Genomic DNA, 12455 nt, shown 5'->3' on the forward strand with positions numbered 1-12455 from the left:
TTTTGGCCAGGGCCGGGCTTGAACCTGCCACCTCCAGTATATGGGGCTGGCACTCTACTCCTTGAGCCACAGGTGCTACCCTGGACAGGGCTTCTGTAAAGGGCAGTGGCAACTGACAGTGCCAAAGGGGAGCAACAACCTCTCTGTCTTAGCTCTCCTCAGTAGAGTCAACAGATGGCAAAGACTGAAACTCCTCTGGGTAACCGGGGCTCGGCTTACTGGCTTCCACTGTTTAACTACTGAAATCTCTCCACAAAACCAGCTCTTTGTTGAGGGAAAGGGTGGGTGGACAGTATTATCATCCTTATGGCAATGGCTGGAGAGGCTGGGCCTGGGTGAACCTGTGTTAAATTGTACCCTTATCTCTGGAAATGAGGAAGCTGCTGAACCACCACAGAGGCCAGGCTAGGGGTCACCTCGGTCCTTACAGGTCCTAAGAGCAAGAGAGCATGAGAGCAACAGGTGGGATGTGTTGTGACAGAAGGAGGGGGACCCTCTGACCACCATCCAGCCCCTCAGCTCTGTTGGGAAAAAGCACCCACACCCCAACCACTTGATTCTGTCAGAAATGAAACTGCTCAGATATACTTAGGGGTGGTGGTGCACGTGCCCCACTGGCCTCAAGACCTGCAAGCTGTTCATGCCTCCAGTAACCGGCTGGCGTCTGACTGCTTCTGATGCCCTCAATCCCTGGCCCCCAGCACAGGAGGCGGCAGAGCCAACACCCTCTGTTCCTTCAACCGCCTAGTGTTTGTGCGATGTACATCGAGAGGTGCCAGGTGATCACCTGAGATGCTCTCGGCATTTTCCTTTCCCCATTCCTTGCTCTCTGAGCAGGAAAAGTGATGGCAATGGGAATGTTCCACACTGGGTTGGGGGGGGTGGAGGGGAGGAAGTCAGGTGCCCAGAACACGGGAGTCCTGCAGAGGGCTGCACAGCCAGCCAGCTCCACCCCTTCCCTGATGACGTCTGGCCTGGAAATAGATGAGGGACTGAGTAACCTTGGAGGCGGGGACGGAGGGGAGATAGCGCATCAAGTCAGTTGATTAATGAACTCTGTCCAATCGGGTATAAGAAATTATACCAACAATCCCCCCCAGCTTCCTCCTAGGGGACTGCATACTGTGGGGTCTGGAGCCCCCACCAGTGGCTTCAGAGGAAGCTATAGGGGACGCTTAGAGCACCATCCTCCAGGAACAGGGAGGTACCTGTCAGCCTCAAGTAACAAAGCAGCCCCTGGCAAATGGACATCACGGACCCCTTTTCTCTTACGGACACTCAGAACCTGAAAGAGTCTGATCAGGGAGGGGCAATGTCATTCCCTGTCTGTCCAAAAGCATTGTAGGTGTTGACCCCAGGATGTTGTGGCACCCAGCTGGGGACCTGTGGCTGGTATGGGCACTCCCCTTTCCCTGAAGCAGCAGGCCCAGGAAGTGGGGCCAGGGGAGCAGTGCTAGGAGAAACACCAGAAGGCTTCCCGGGAGACGTTGCCAGCCCATTGCGAGAGGCCTTGGACAGCAGGATTTCTCAAAGGGGAGAGCACATACAGCCGTCCTCAGAACTGGCTGGAAATACAGATCCTTGAGCCTCATGAGTTTAGAATCCACTACACTAGGTCTAGCTCAGGACCCAGAAATCTATACTTTTAGTAAGGGTCTGAAGGTACCCCTATGCCAGTGGTGCAGGAGCCAGACAGTGAGAAACATTGAGGCTCTTGTCTGATCTAGGAGAAAGGGACCAGCTGAGAAGTCTTCCCAGAGACTGTTTACTTACTTCTCAGGTGAAATGCAGTCTCTCTGCAGCAGTGGGGGGAAGGTGCCAGGACTGCCGGGACATCACAGCCCGGAGGGGCCTTCCGACCTCAGCCAGCACTCAGTCTAGGGCCTGCATTCTCTTCCCTCAAAACTATATATGCCAGACTATTTTTCTTTCCCAGCTCCATGTCTGCCTGCTCCTTTGGGTTTCAGGGAATGTCGCAATCCATGGCTAAAGGGAGTTCTTGCTACAGCCTTTGGTCACGGAGGTTTGTGACCCTTCCGTCTAGATTCACACTCACGAATGACACCTGCCTTCATGCCACAGGCTTATTAAAATGTATCTTGGTCTACTCTCGGCTAACACATGGGACATCTGATGGCATCATGATAATGCACTAACTGTCCAGCTCTGTATAACGCCCATCACACCTGAGTTCCGGGCAGCTGTCCGCTGGCTGTAAACTCTCTGGGGTTCTGTGGCTCCTCCTTCCTCCCCAGGGCTGGGGTGCACTGCAGAACACAAACAGCCATGTCTTCTCTGCACAAAGGTGCTGCTTTTGAGCCAGTGTGCAGGGCCAATGCCGCTGGCAGGGACACCAGCCACACAGAGGAGCTCGGTTATTACTTTAGAGTGAGTGCTTTATTTAATTAAACAATTACTGCCAGGGCCCTGGGGCGCTTTTTAGAAAGACACTAGCTTCTGCTTATAATATGCACCCTGTAACAGAGAGGAGGCATCATTCGGGGAGCAGCGCAGCCTCACAAAACTCGGCAGAGCCACCACAAATGGCATGGAGTGATCTATGGGATAGAAGGAGCAGGCAGACATGGAGCTGGGGAACAAAAATAGTCTGGCGTAGTTTTTATCCTAGTTAGCATAACATATTTAAGAACATTCCATATTACTCTAAAACTACTGGGAGGTTGTGGGAGTGCACAGATTACAGGTTTTTAAAAATCTTTTTTTGTGGGAAATGAAGCAAATAAAAAAAAGTGTGTGTGTAGGTCTGAAATCAACAACCAGAACATATGTTTATAAATACAAAGTTATTTTTAGCTCTTTGCCCAGAAATGGGGGATTTGGAAGCAAAGGGGGCTGCAGGGTGTGGAATGGCTGGGGCTCATGAGTTCTGGGAGTCTGCCCGGGGCCCAGCTTCTCAAGGGGCATGACTGGAAACGCGCACACGGGTCAGTGGCCAGGATCAACCCAGGTGGCTTGGGAAGCCAGGCACACCAGGTTTTTATCCCTGACTGCGTCACTCATGAATAAGGAAGGCTCAAGCCTCAAGCTCAGAGTCTGACTGGGGTCAGTGTGAAGCAGCATAAAAATTGTCCTGAAAAAGCTCAGTGCAGAAGGTCCCCAGCAGGGATGCACGCTCCCCACAGAGACCTATTTGGAAACTTCTCAACCACATTGGCCTGTTCATGAGTGTGGGCCCTGGGTACACCCTTAACGAAGCTTTCCTAGCTCAGGGATGTTGGTGGGAGTGGGGTGTGGGCAGTACTGGTTACTTCTCTTAGGTGGGCTTCTTACGATGTCCACCCCAACCTCGAATCTGCCTGTTTTGCACCTTTGTACAGGAATACGCAGAGACTTTTACACAGGAGAAGTGCTCCTACAGTTCTATTTATAAATTCTTAATTTTTACAGAATAACATTTTAAATGCACTAGGGAAACTAAGTACTTATGGGAAGTCTGTAGCAATTTCTTCTGTAAAGTAAGGAATCACTGGCCAGGTGCAGTGGCTCACACCTGTAGTCCTAACACTCTGGGAAGCCGAGGTGGGTGGACTGCTTGAACTCAGGAGTTTAAGACCAGCCTAAGAAAGAGCAAGCCCCATCTCTACCAACAATAGAAAACCAGCCAGGGGTCGTGGTGGGTACCTGTAGTCCTAGCTACTCAGGAGGCTGAGGGAAGAGGATCCCTTGAGCTTAAAAGACTGAAGTTGCTATGAGCTATGACTCCACAGTACTCTACCCAGGGTGACAGAGTAAGACTATCTCAAAAAAAAAAAAAAGTAAGGAATCATTAAGTAACAAGTCATTTTATACATTTGGATTTTCACATAATGGGGTTTCTTAAGAGTTGAGTGTGCTTGGTATGTGTGGCCGGCAAAGTTACGACACACAGACCATCTCCCATCTTCACTTGCCTCCTGGGTGAACTGGGGGAGATGGGGACTAAAGGAAGAGCAACAAATAAGTTAAGTGGCCATGTCCCCAGGTACCCAGCAGTGAAGTCGGCTTGCTTTGGGTAAGTGGTCTTTGTGAAGCTATACTTGTTACTTTCTAACAATGGAGACGAAGGCAGAGATATGTGGTTCAGGCCGATTTGAAAATCCCAAATCTGAAATGCTCTTTTGAGTGCCAACATGACCCTCAAAGTAAATGTTCATTGGAGCATTTGGAGTTTGGATTTGGGATGCTCAACTGTAAGTATAATATTCTTAAATCTGAAAAACACTGAAATCCTGGTCCCCAGCACTTTGGGTAAGGGGTACTCAACCTGTACATTCCATCAGGGGCAGAGAGACCCTCAAGTGGCCAGTGTAGGGGGCCAGTAGCTCACTGGGCTCAGCAGCTGGAGCACAAGATCCTTTTGCCCCCAGGACCTTGGCACAGGCCAGCACACAGCTTCCACAGCTCGGGGGAGCAAGTGCTAGGAACTGTCCAGAAGAAATCACTTCCTACTGCCCTGTGGTCCAGTGTCCTACAACCTGGTATCTGCTCCGTGACCATAAAGGCGGCAGCACAGGGCACTAAGCACTGTCCTCTAAGCGGGCATGTCAGGTAGTGGCTGTGCAGAGGCGGGTGAGGGGTATGATGGATGGTGGGCTTAATGCTAGTCGACAGAACCCATGTCCTGGAGAGCTACATTAAAAATAAAAACAGCAATCCTCTTAGAGTGGGAAGAGGAAGCTTGGGCCAAACACCCAGAGGCACTGGGGGTGAGGGAGGGAAAGGCAGTCACAGGGTGGCTCAGGGAGGTGCCCACAGATGTCCTCAGCAAGGTGAGGGGCTGGTCTGGGGCAATGCCAGGAAGCAGCTGGGCAGGTACAGAGTGGACTGGAGGCTGTGCTTAGGCAAGAGCGGCAGAGGTGGGGTGACGGTCTGGGTGGTGGGGGCTCACAGAGTCCCTGGCCAGGAGTTGGCAGGATGAGCCACGGTGTCAGAGTGAGTGACAGCTAACCTGAATTTCATTAGAAGGGCTAGGGTGGGGGGGGGGGAAGGCATACCAACAGACAGGAAGCTGTTCCCAATATAAGATATATAGACAGCTCCCTAGGTTAAAAAAAAAAAAAAAAAAAAGAAGAAAAACACAGGCCTGTCCTGTATTATTGATTTCCTTGAAAAAGAAAGAGACAAGCTAATCCTTTGAAGTCAGTCATTTCAACCTGAGCTCGGTCAGTGCTTGCAGTTAGAGTTCACCCTGTATCAGAGTCCCACGTTTTTGTGGAATGGGGAAGAAATATATTCTTCCTTGAGACCCCATCTCACAGAGTGAATGCAGAGGGCACAGCATGCGTGCAGACAAATGACCCCAGAACATGCACCCTTCCAGAGGCTGACAGCCACACTCTCAAGTGGGCTGAAGATACCTCCAACCCCCACTGAGTCCAGCTCCTGGTGGCAGTGGACATGGGCACAGAGCATCATGGTCATGGTTCCACTCAATGCACCTGTGATGCCCCCCAAGGGTGATGAGCATCTTTCCATCATCATGGGTGAGCTGGGGGGGAAAGGAGAAAGGCAAAACAACCCTGACCTTTCTGGAGTCTCCAGAACTGAATGAGGAGGAACTGACAAGAGGTGCGCAAGACAGAGAAGAACAAGAGGGTCCCCACTTGGTCACCATCCTATTAGGGAGGCACCTGGATGTCACAGGCCCTGTAAGTAACTTACGCCAGTCGCAGCACTCAGGACCCCACAACAGCCTGAGTTGGTGCTAGGCTGAGCCGTAGCTCAGGTGAGCCAGACAGGAGGGTAGATGTCCAGAGAAGAGAAACTCTCACTGGGCTGCCTGTTTCCTGGGCTGGGGGTCCTGCTCTCTGTTTTTCAACGGGGCCAACCCATTAGACTCCCCACTAGAGCCAGCTCCTTTGTCATGTCAAAGCTCCTGCTTGGCCCTCTGATGGGCTACTATTCCTGTTTAGCCACACTTCATTCCTACCCAGGTTCCCGATATTGTACAAATCCAGGGGTGGCATTCACCTGTATTCTGCCAGGGCTGTGCTGTGGGGGCACCACTGCCACAGGAAACACAAGTGGTGCCCCTGGAAGTGTGCCACAGTGTCCCTGAGCGTCCCCAAGTCCTGTAAAGTCAATGTTGCTCCCCAAACTTGTTGCTTCCCGTTAATTTTCCCTCCTCACTGGTCCTGGAGGCCTCTAGGCCACCTTCTGCCCCAGAATTGGTAAGAATAAATATTCAAGTGATGGCAGCAGTGACCCACTTATTAGCAGATGCCACAGCCCCAGGGCACAGTGGCTGATGCTGAAAGAACAGACAGAGACTATGGCAGGGGAGGGAAATGTCCTTGGGAAGAGGCACTTAATTCCAAGGCTGCTTGAGTGCCCAGGAAAAGTCGGCTTCACTATCCAGGAGTGAGTGGCAACAAGAGATAGTGTGTCAATCAAGTCAACGACGGGCCGGATGTGCAAACACAGATCACTCGCCAGACACCACGCTCAGCAGTGTCATCCCAGCTCTCTGCAAATGTCAAGCTCCCAGGGCTGACAAACAGGCACTCCCTGCCCCCCTTTGTGCACTGCGGTGGAGGCCGCCCCGAGAGCAGGGCCTGCAGAATGGAAGCTCAGGCAAGCAGAGCAAGTCTGTGTCAGCAGGGCAAGAGGATGAATCCAAAGAGGTGAGCTGCTGTCTGCTTCAGCTCCAAGACCCCGGGGAAACCACCATTTCTGAGTCTCAGTTTTCTCTGCTGAAAAATGGGATGATACCATGTACTTTAGTGTGGCTGGGATCCTAACTCATAAATGTGCAGTTACTGGGAACAGTGACATGATATTACCAAAACCTCAGGTGGGGAGGAACATTTAAAGCTTGCATGGCACTGCCATGTGGGCGCATTACTCCCAACCCCTCACCCAGAGGATATTTTCTCCTTAAGGGGTACTATTTTAGGAGGAGACCATTTCATTTTGAAAAGGGGACTGCACACCATTTTAGTGTTGCAAACAAAGGCCAGTGTTGTTATGTGAGATGGAGGCAAGATAGAATCGGAAAACATGGTTTCCTGGCAGAGGGAGAGAAAACAGGGTTGCTGCTAAAGGCCTGGAAGGACCCTGCCACTGTCAGCTTGAACCTGAATCTTAGCCTGACCTACTCAGAATAGAGGCTAGCAGGCAGAAATGTCCTCTCACTCCCGCTTCTTCAAGGGGTATAGGGGCCTGGGAAGGACTCACCGCCTGCACAGGGTGGCTAGTCACTGGCCAGGAACCTGCAGGCCCCATCTCTCTCAAAAATCACTTGTGTCTCAGAGGTAGGGTTCACAGTTTTCCCATGTTCAAGATAGGATGGCAAAGCCAGGGTGACCTTGTCCTGTCCCAAGGCCGCCAACAAGGGACCCCCTGCTCAACATGGCCAGTTTGTGACCGGGTCTCCAGCCAGGATAAGCTCCGGTCTGCCATCTGTGCTCCTGGCTCTGCGTGGCCAGTGCCTGCTGGGCCACCTGCAACACAGCAGCATCTGTCCACCTGTAAGTGGCAAATGCTACTTGCTCTTCTTAACAATGAGTGGCTTTCAGCACTTAGGGAGTCCCCACTGTCCCTGCAGGGCTTCCCTCTGACATTCTCTAGAAGATATGAGTCTTAGGCAAGGCCTAGAAGGTACTTCAGGAATAAGGAAATGCATAAGAGTGCTGGGCAGTGCCCTTGACCCTGGGGAGAAAGAGACACACCTGTATCCCAGACACTCAGGACAGTGTGAATCCTGGATGGAACTGATTTATACATAATCCTACCACTTCACCAGGGGGCCTTGGCCCCTTTGCACTGTATAGCAAGGAACAGCACGCCAAATTCTGACTGTGCTCCCTACAAGAGCTGGAGGAATTCTACAGAAGGAATCTGGAAATGCTCCCCAGCCTGGAGGCGAGGTTACCTGCCCAAAAGAGCTGGGGCATCTGGCACTTCCCCATTTAGTTCTTCAAAGGGATGAGAGAGAGGTCTGAGAATCTAAGGTCAGCTGAAGGCAGCTGCTGAAGACAACCCTCACATACCCTAATTACAGGCCCCAGTCACCGGTGGCTTCAGCTGCAGGAGCCTGCTGTGACACCCCAGAGAGCCCATGGGAAGCAGCAAGTGACTCAGGGGACCCTCCGCCTCACAACACCCTGCTCTCTGGCAACTCCAGAGAAGGAAAGGGAGAAACTGACTCATATCAGCTGCACTGGGAATCACAGCACGTGTATGGGGGTCGCAGGGATGCGAGGAGGGGAGGAGGAATTTTCCATTTGTTAAGGTCAAGGGCTTTGCGAGCTGACTGGTAGTGGTAGCTGCTGGTAGAGAAAGCTCTCTTCTTGTACACAATCATGATACTACGCACAGGCTGGCCTCTGGGGATAGTTACTATACCAAATACTCCCATTGTGTGCCTGTGTCTGGTAGCATTCCTGGGAAGAAACAGAAGAGCTCATTTCCAGAGGACTTTCTGAAAGTTAGACTACAATATAAAAGCCTGTATCTATGTCCCAGAACACGCTGTCCCAGAATAGCATGAAGAAGTATCACTAGGCCCTTTTAAAAATGCTCCCAGGTAAGGACATGATCCATCTGAGACAGAGATGATCTGAGCAGGGGGTAGGCAGGTGCTCCAGACTAGCCCCCTCCCATGCTCACGGCCTTGCTGAACATTTTGAGTGAAGCCTGCTGGTGAGAGTCACAGTGGAGTCTCTGAAACAGATGGACAATCTCTTGAACCTGAATGACTCAGGTGCAAGGGGAAAGGAGGACCCTCCTCCCTGAGGGCTGAAGAGGCCACCTGATGGCATCCAGCTCCCCTGACATTTATGAAGACAACAGAAATAAGGCCTGCAGGGCAGTCTCAGGAGGAGGAAGATGCCATCAGCACCTGTGAGAGGAGAGGGCTTGAGACTGAGGGAGGGGCCCCTCCCAACTCACTGCAGAGCGCTGAAAGCACCTATGTTCTGCAGAACCTCAACCCCGGGAGTCACATGAGAAGTTGTAAAGTAACTTCCAAGACAATGTCAAGACTTAACCACCTTGAATTTCTCCAAACTGGGGAGAAGAGCACTAGGAAACCAAAAGTCTTCTTAACAAATTGAAGCCCCCATCAGGGGCCTGGGGTGTAGGAGAGGGATGGAGTCACTGGCCCAGAGAGAACAGGCTCCGTGGGGTAGCCCAGGTCCCCACTCCTGTTCTACAGCCTTTGCTCTTTGTTTCTGTAGCCTTTGCAGGCTGTGGTGGCAATTAGCTCCATGAGTTATAAGTGCAATATCTGGGCAATGAAGGCAGTAATTAATGCCCGTCTGCCTTCCTGAAGGCTTCCTTCTGTTCAGTCAGAGAGTTATTGAGATTCAGGAAAGGAGACTTCCATCATGTGGAAAGTTTATAGGAATAAGTGAAGGAACAATTTAACAAGGCAAGAATAATGCTTCTAAATAATTTACCAGGAAAATGGCAGCAGCCAATATTCTCAGCACCCGGTGTCTATTTTGCTGTGGGTGAGGGAAGTGGGCCGGCAAGTCTGCACAGATGCCAGCAGCACTGGTGTGGCTGCCCTGGACACAGTCTTGGGTCCAAGTCAGCCACTCAGACCCCTTGCTCCATTGCCTCCTCTGCCCACCTGCCCCGTGAGACATCCAGATGGGGCCTTCCCTTACTAATACCCTTGCTAATTTTATCAATCATGGTTTGTTGAAATGCTGAGAGGCTAATGAGGCTTCAGCTGTGCTGCCAGAGCCTGGCTCTCCTGGCAGGTCTGCCCACCCCGGGCTGGGGAGGAGGACACAGGTACAAGGCAATAAGCTTGCTACCAAGTTCTGACTGGACCTGAATGGGGGGGGATTGAGGGTATGATCCTACGAAAAGGCAAATTCCTGGGAGAAGCAGCACAGACCATCACCCAGCTGCTGCAGAGACGTGGAGAGGGACACCATATCACCCAGTGCCTCAGCTGCTGTGTTCATTCTACAGGGTGTCTTTAGGGCCTATAGGATGGGACTGGGAAGGCAAAAACTCTATTCAGTAGCCCTTTGGGTTAACAAATCCAGACCCAAATAATATAGCTGGCAGGGCCTGTGGAAGCCTTTGCCAGGATGGAGTTGATCAGGCCCAGAGGTCAGCTCCCCAGAAAGTTGGCTTTATCCTGGCTCCTGCCTCCCCCCATAAATCAGTAAAGTGGCCACTTGTCAAACTGTCACCTAGCACACCCAAATCTGTATCAGGGCTGAGGAGGAACAAAAGGGAGCCGGGAACATTAATAGACAGTGCAGAAGTTAAAGGAAAACATCTCTCCGAGTCCCGCCTCTGGTTGTGTATCTTATTATCTAAGACCCATCTGGCATGTGATTCAGCTCCCCCACCCCCAATGGCACAAAGCAATCAAGAACAAGCCTGGAGATTCATCTTCTCTTGTCCACAGGGAGAAGGAAAGACAGGAAGATAGCTGGGCTGATCCTCCCATGTCTGGAGAGCTTGTTTATAGTCAGGGTCATCTGTGAGATGGATCAGGCCTTGCTGACCAGTCAGGAGACCCCACATCTAATCTCATGCACTTGGGCTGGCCAGGAGCAAAGCGGAAGTACGGGAAGTCTCTGGAAAATGAAAGCTAGCATTCTTAAAAAACTGTATTAAGAGTGCCCCTCTGGGCAGCGCCTGTGGCTCAAAGGGGTAGGGTGCTGGCCCCATATGCTGGAGGTGGTGGGTTCAAACCCAGCCCTGGCCAAAAACTGCAAAAAAAAAAAAGAGTGTCCCTCAAAGCCCAAGCTAAGTTTATGCCTGGAGCTGGCACTGACCCAAATACCAATACCAAACCACATATGATGTTGAAGCCTGGTTACCAGGACCCTCTGGGGCCAGAGTCTAAGTGATACTATCCATTTCTGCCTGAGGTCAAGACCTGAGTAATTAGCCAGAACATGGAGGTGTGCAGACCCCTCTCTCTGGGAAAGGGTCTACCAGGAAGTAATGGAGGTTCAAATGCCCTACCAGGGTGGGCTAGGGAGCAGAGGTGTGGGCACTCACCAAGTAGATGCGGTAGGCGTCCACTCGCCGCAGAGGCCCCCAGCACCGGTCAGTGTCGTTGTGTTTGGTGTCTGCCTCCATGCCACAGGAGTCATTGCCAATGGCACTGCTGAGAGAATGACAGCAGACTTGGGCTCAGTGTGGCCACCCTGCTTGGCTGGGAGAGACAGAAGCCACTTGCCTGCACAGCTGTGTCAGTGCCAACAATCTGGCTTTTTTTTTGAGACAGAGTCTCACTATGTCACCCTCAGTAGAGTGCCGTGGTGTCAGCTCACAGCAACCTCAAACTCTTGGGCTTAAGCGATTCTCTTGCCTCAGCCTCCCAAGTAGCTGAGACTACAGGTGCCTGCCACAACTCCCGGCTATCTTTTTTGTTGTAGTTGTCACTGTTGTTTGGCAGGCCTGGGCCAGGTTCGAACCCACTAGCCTCGGTATATGTGGCTGGCACCCTAACTGCTGAGCCCAATCTGACTTTTTAAAACCATACTCTGGCATACATGTTTTAGGATAAACCCTTCCTGTTACTGAACCCTTGGTGGGAAGCCTACTATCTTCCCAGTGGGGCAGGGAAAGGGACAAAAGGCATGGCTGGCTGCGGTCTGTGTAGAGAAAGGCCTTAGGCATCTACATTCCTTAGACACCAACAGGCATACTCAGGATCATGCTTCTCCTGGACACTCTGACTAGCCGAGGAAGCTAATTTGCTATAGCTGGTGTCAGGACAAAGGGGATACTCACCAGGTCACCTGCATGAGGGAGAAGGGCACAGCTGCAGCATAGATGGCCAGGTCCCCATACAGGTATATGATGATGCAGAAATAGAACAAGTTCACCCCAACTGAAAGGAACGAAGTCATCAGTCAGGGAGCCAGGTAGAGATGTCTGCGTTCTTTCTGGATGACTAAATCTCTACCTCTTCCAAGTTTCTCCAAGTGGTTTACTTCCCACAAAAAGTAGGAAAATGACTCCAAAGTCCTATTTCTTATCCTGGCCAGCTACATGGTGACAGGAGACATACCAGCTCATGCCTTTCACCTGAGGCTTGGAGGACCAAAGGGATTTCAAATCCAGACAGGTTCAGGTGGGTGTGAGGCATGGCCTGGCCTGGCTGGGGAGGAACCTGCGGTGCCTTCACTCTTGGGACAGGTTGTGGGGTGTGGGGAGGTGAGCTGCCCCGAGTCAGGAGCCTGAGCCCCAGAGTGAGTCTGGGCCAAGGACCCCTCTGCAGCCAACACAGGGCTCTAAGACAAGAGACCGATACTGGAGAAATGAAGCAAAGAGAAGCTGATGGGAAATGGCCTTGTTCTCCAAAGCTGAGGTCCAGAGGGTAAAAAGCCCTTGACTTCCAAAGGCGAAGGGCCTCATTCTGAATCAGATTGTTCACCAAGCACTGGGTGGTCTAGGGTAGCCTAGTGTGCTGGGAAGAGATGGTGCTCAAGACAGACTCCCTCGTCCTTACAAGAAACATTTTCTTTTCC

At 51.6% G+C, this 12455-nt stretch overlaps 1 protein-coding gene across 1 annotated transcript in view; it reads right to left on the reverse strand.

Annotated features, from left to right (window-relative positions):
* Nucleotides 1–12455, reverse strand: part of TMEM104 (transmembrane protein 104) — a 60128-nt gene that overhangs the window by 31387 nt on the left and 16286 nt on the right. Inside the window, exons 7-8 of the mRNA XM_003786156.3 lie at nt 11716–11815; nt 10978–11086 (exon numbers count right to left, since the gene is read on the reverse strand). Coding sequence (XP_003786204.1) covers nt 10978–11086; nt 11716–11815 — 209 coding nt within the window. The remainder of the gene's footprint in view (nt 1–10977; nt 11087–11715; nt 11816–12455) is intronic.

The sequence above is a fragment of the Otolemur garnettii genome, unplaced genomic scaffold (assembly GCF_000181295.1).
Source record: "Otolemur garnettii isolate 467f Iridium unplaced genomic scaffold, OtoGar3 scaffold00018, whole genome shotgun sequence".
Lineage (NCBI taxonomy): Eukaryota > Metazoa > Chordata > Mammalia > Primates > Galagidae > Otolemur > Otolemur garnettii.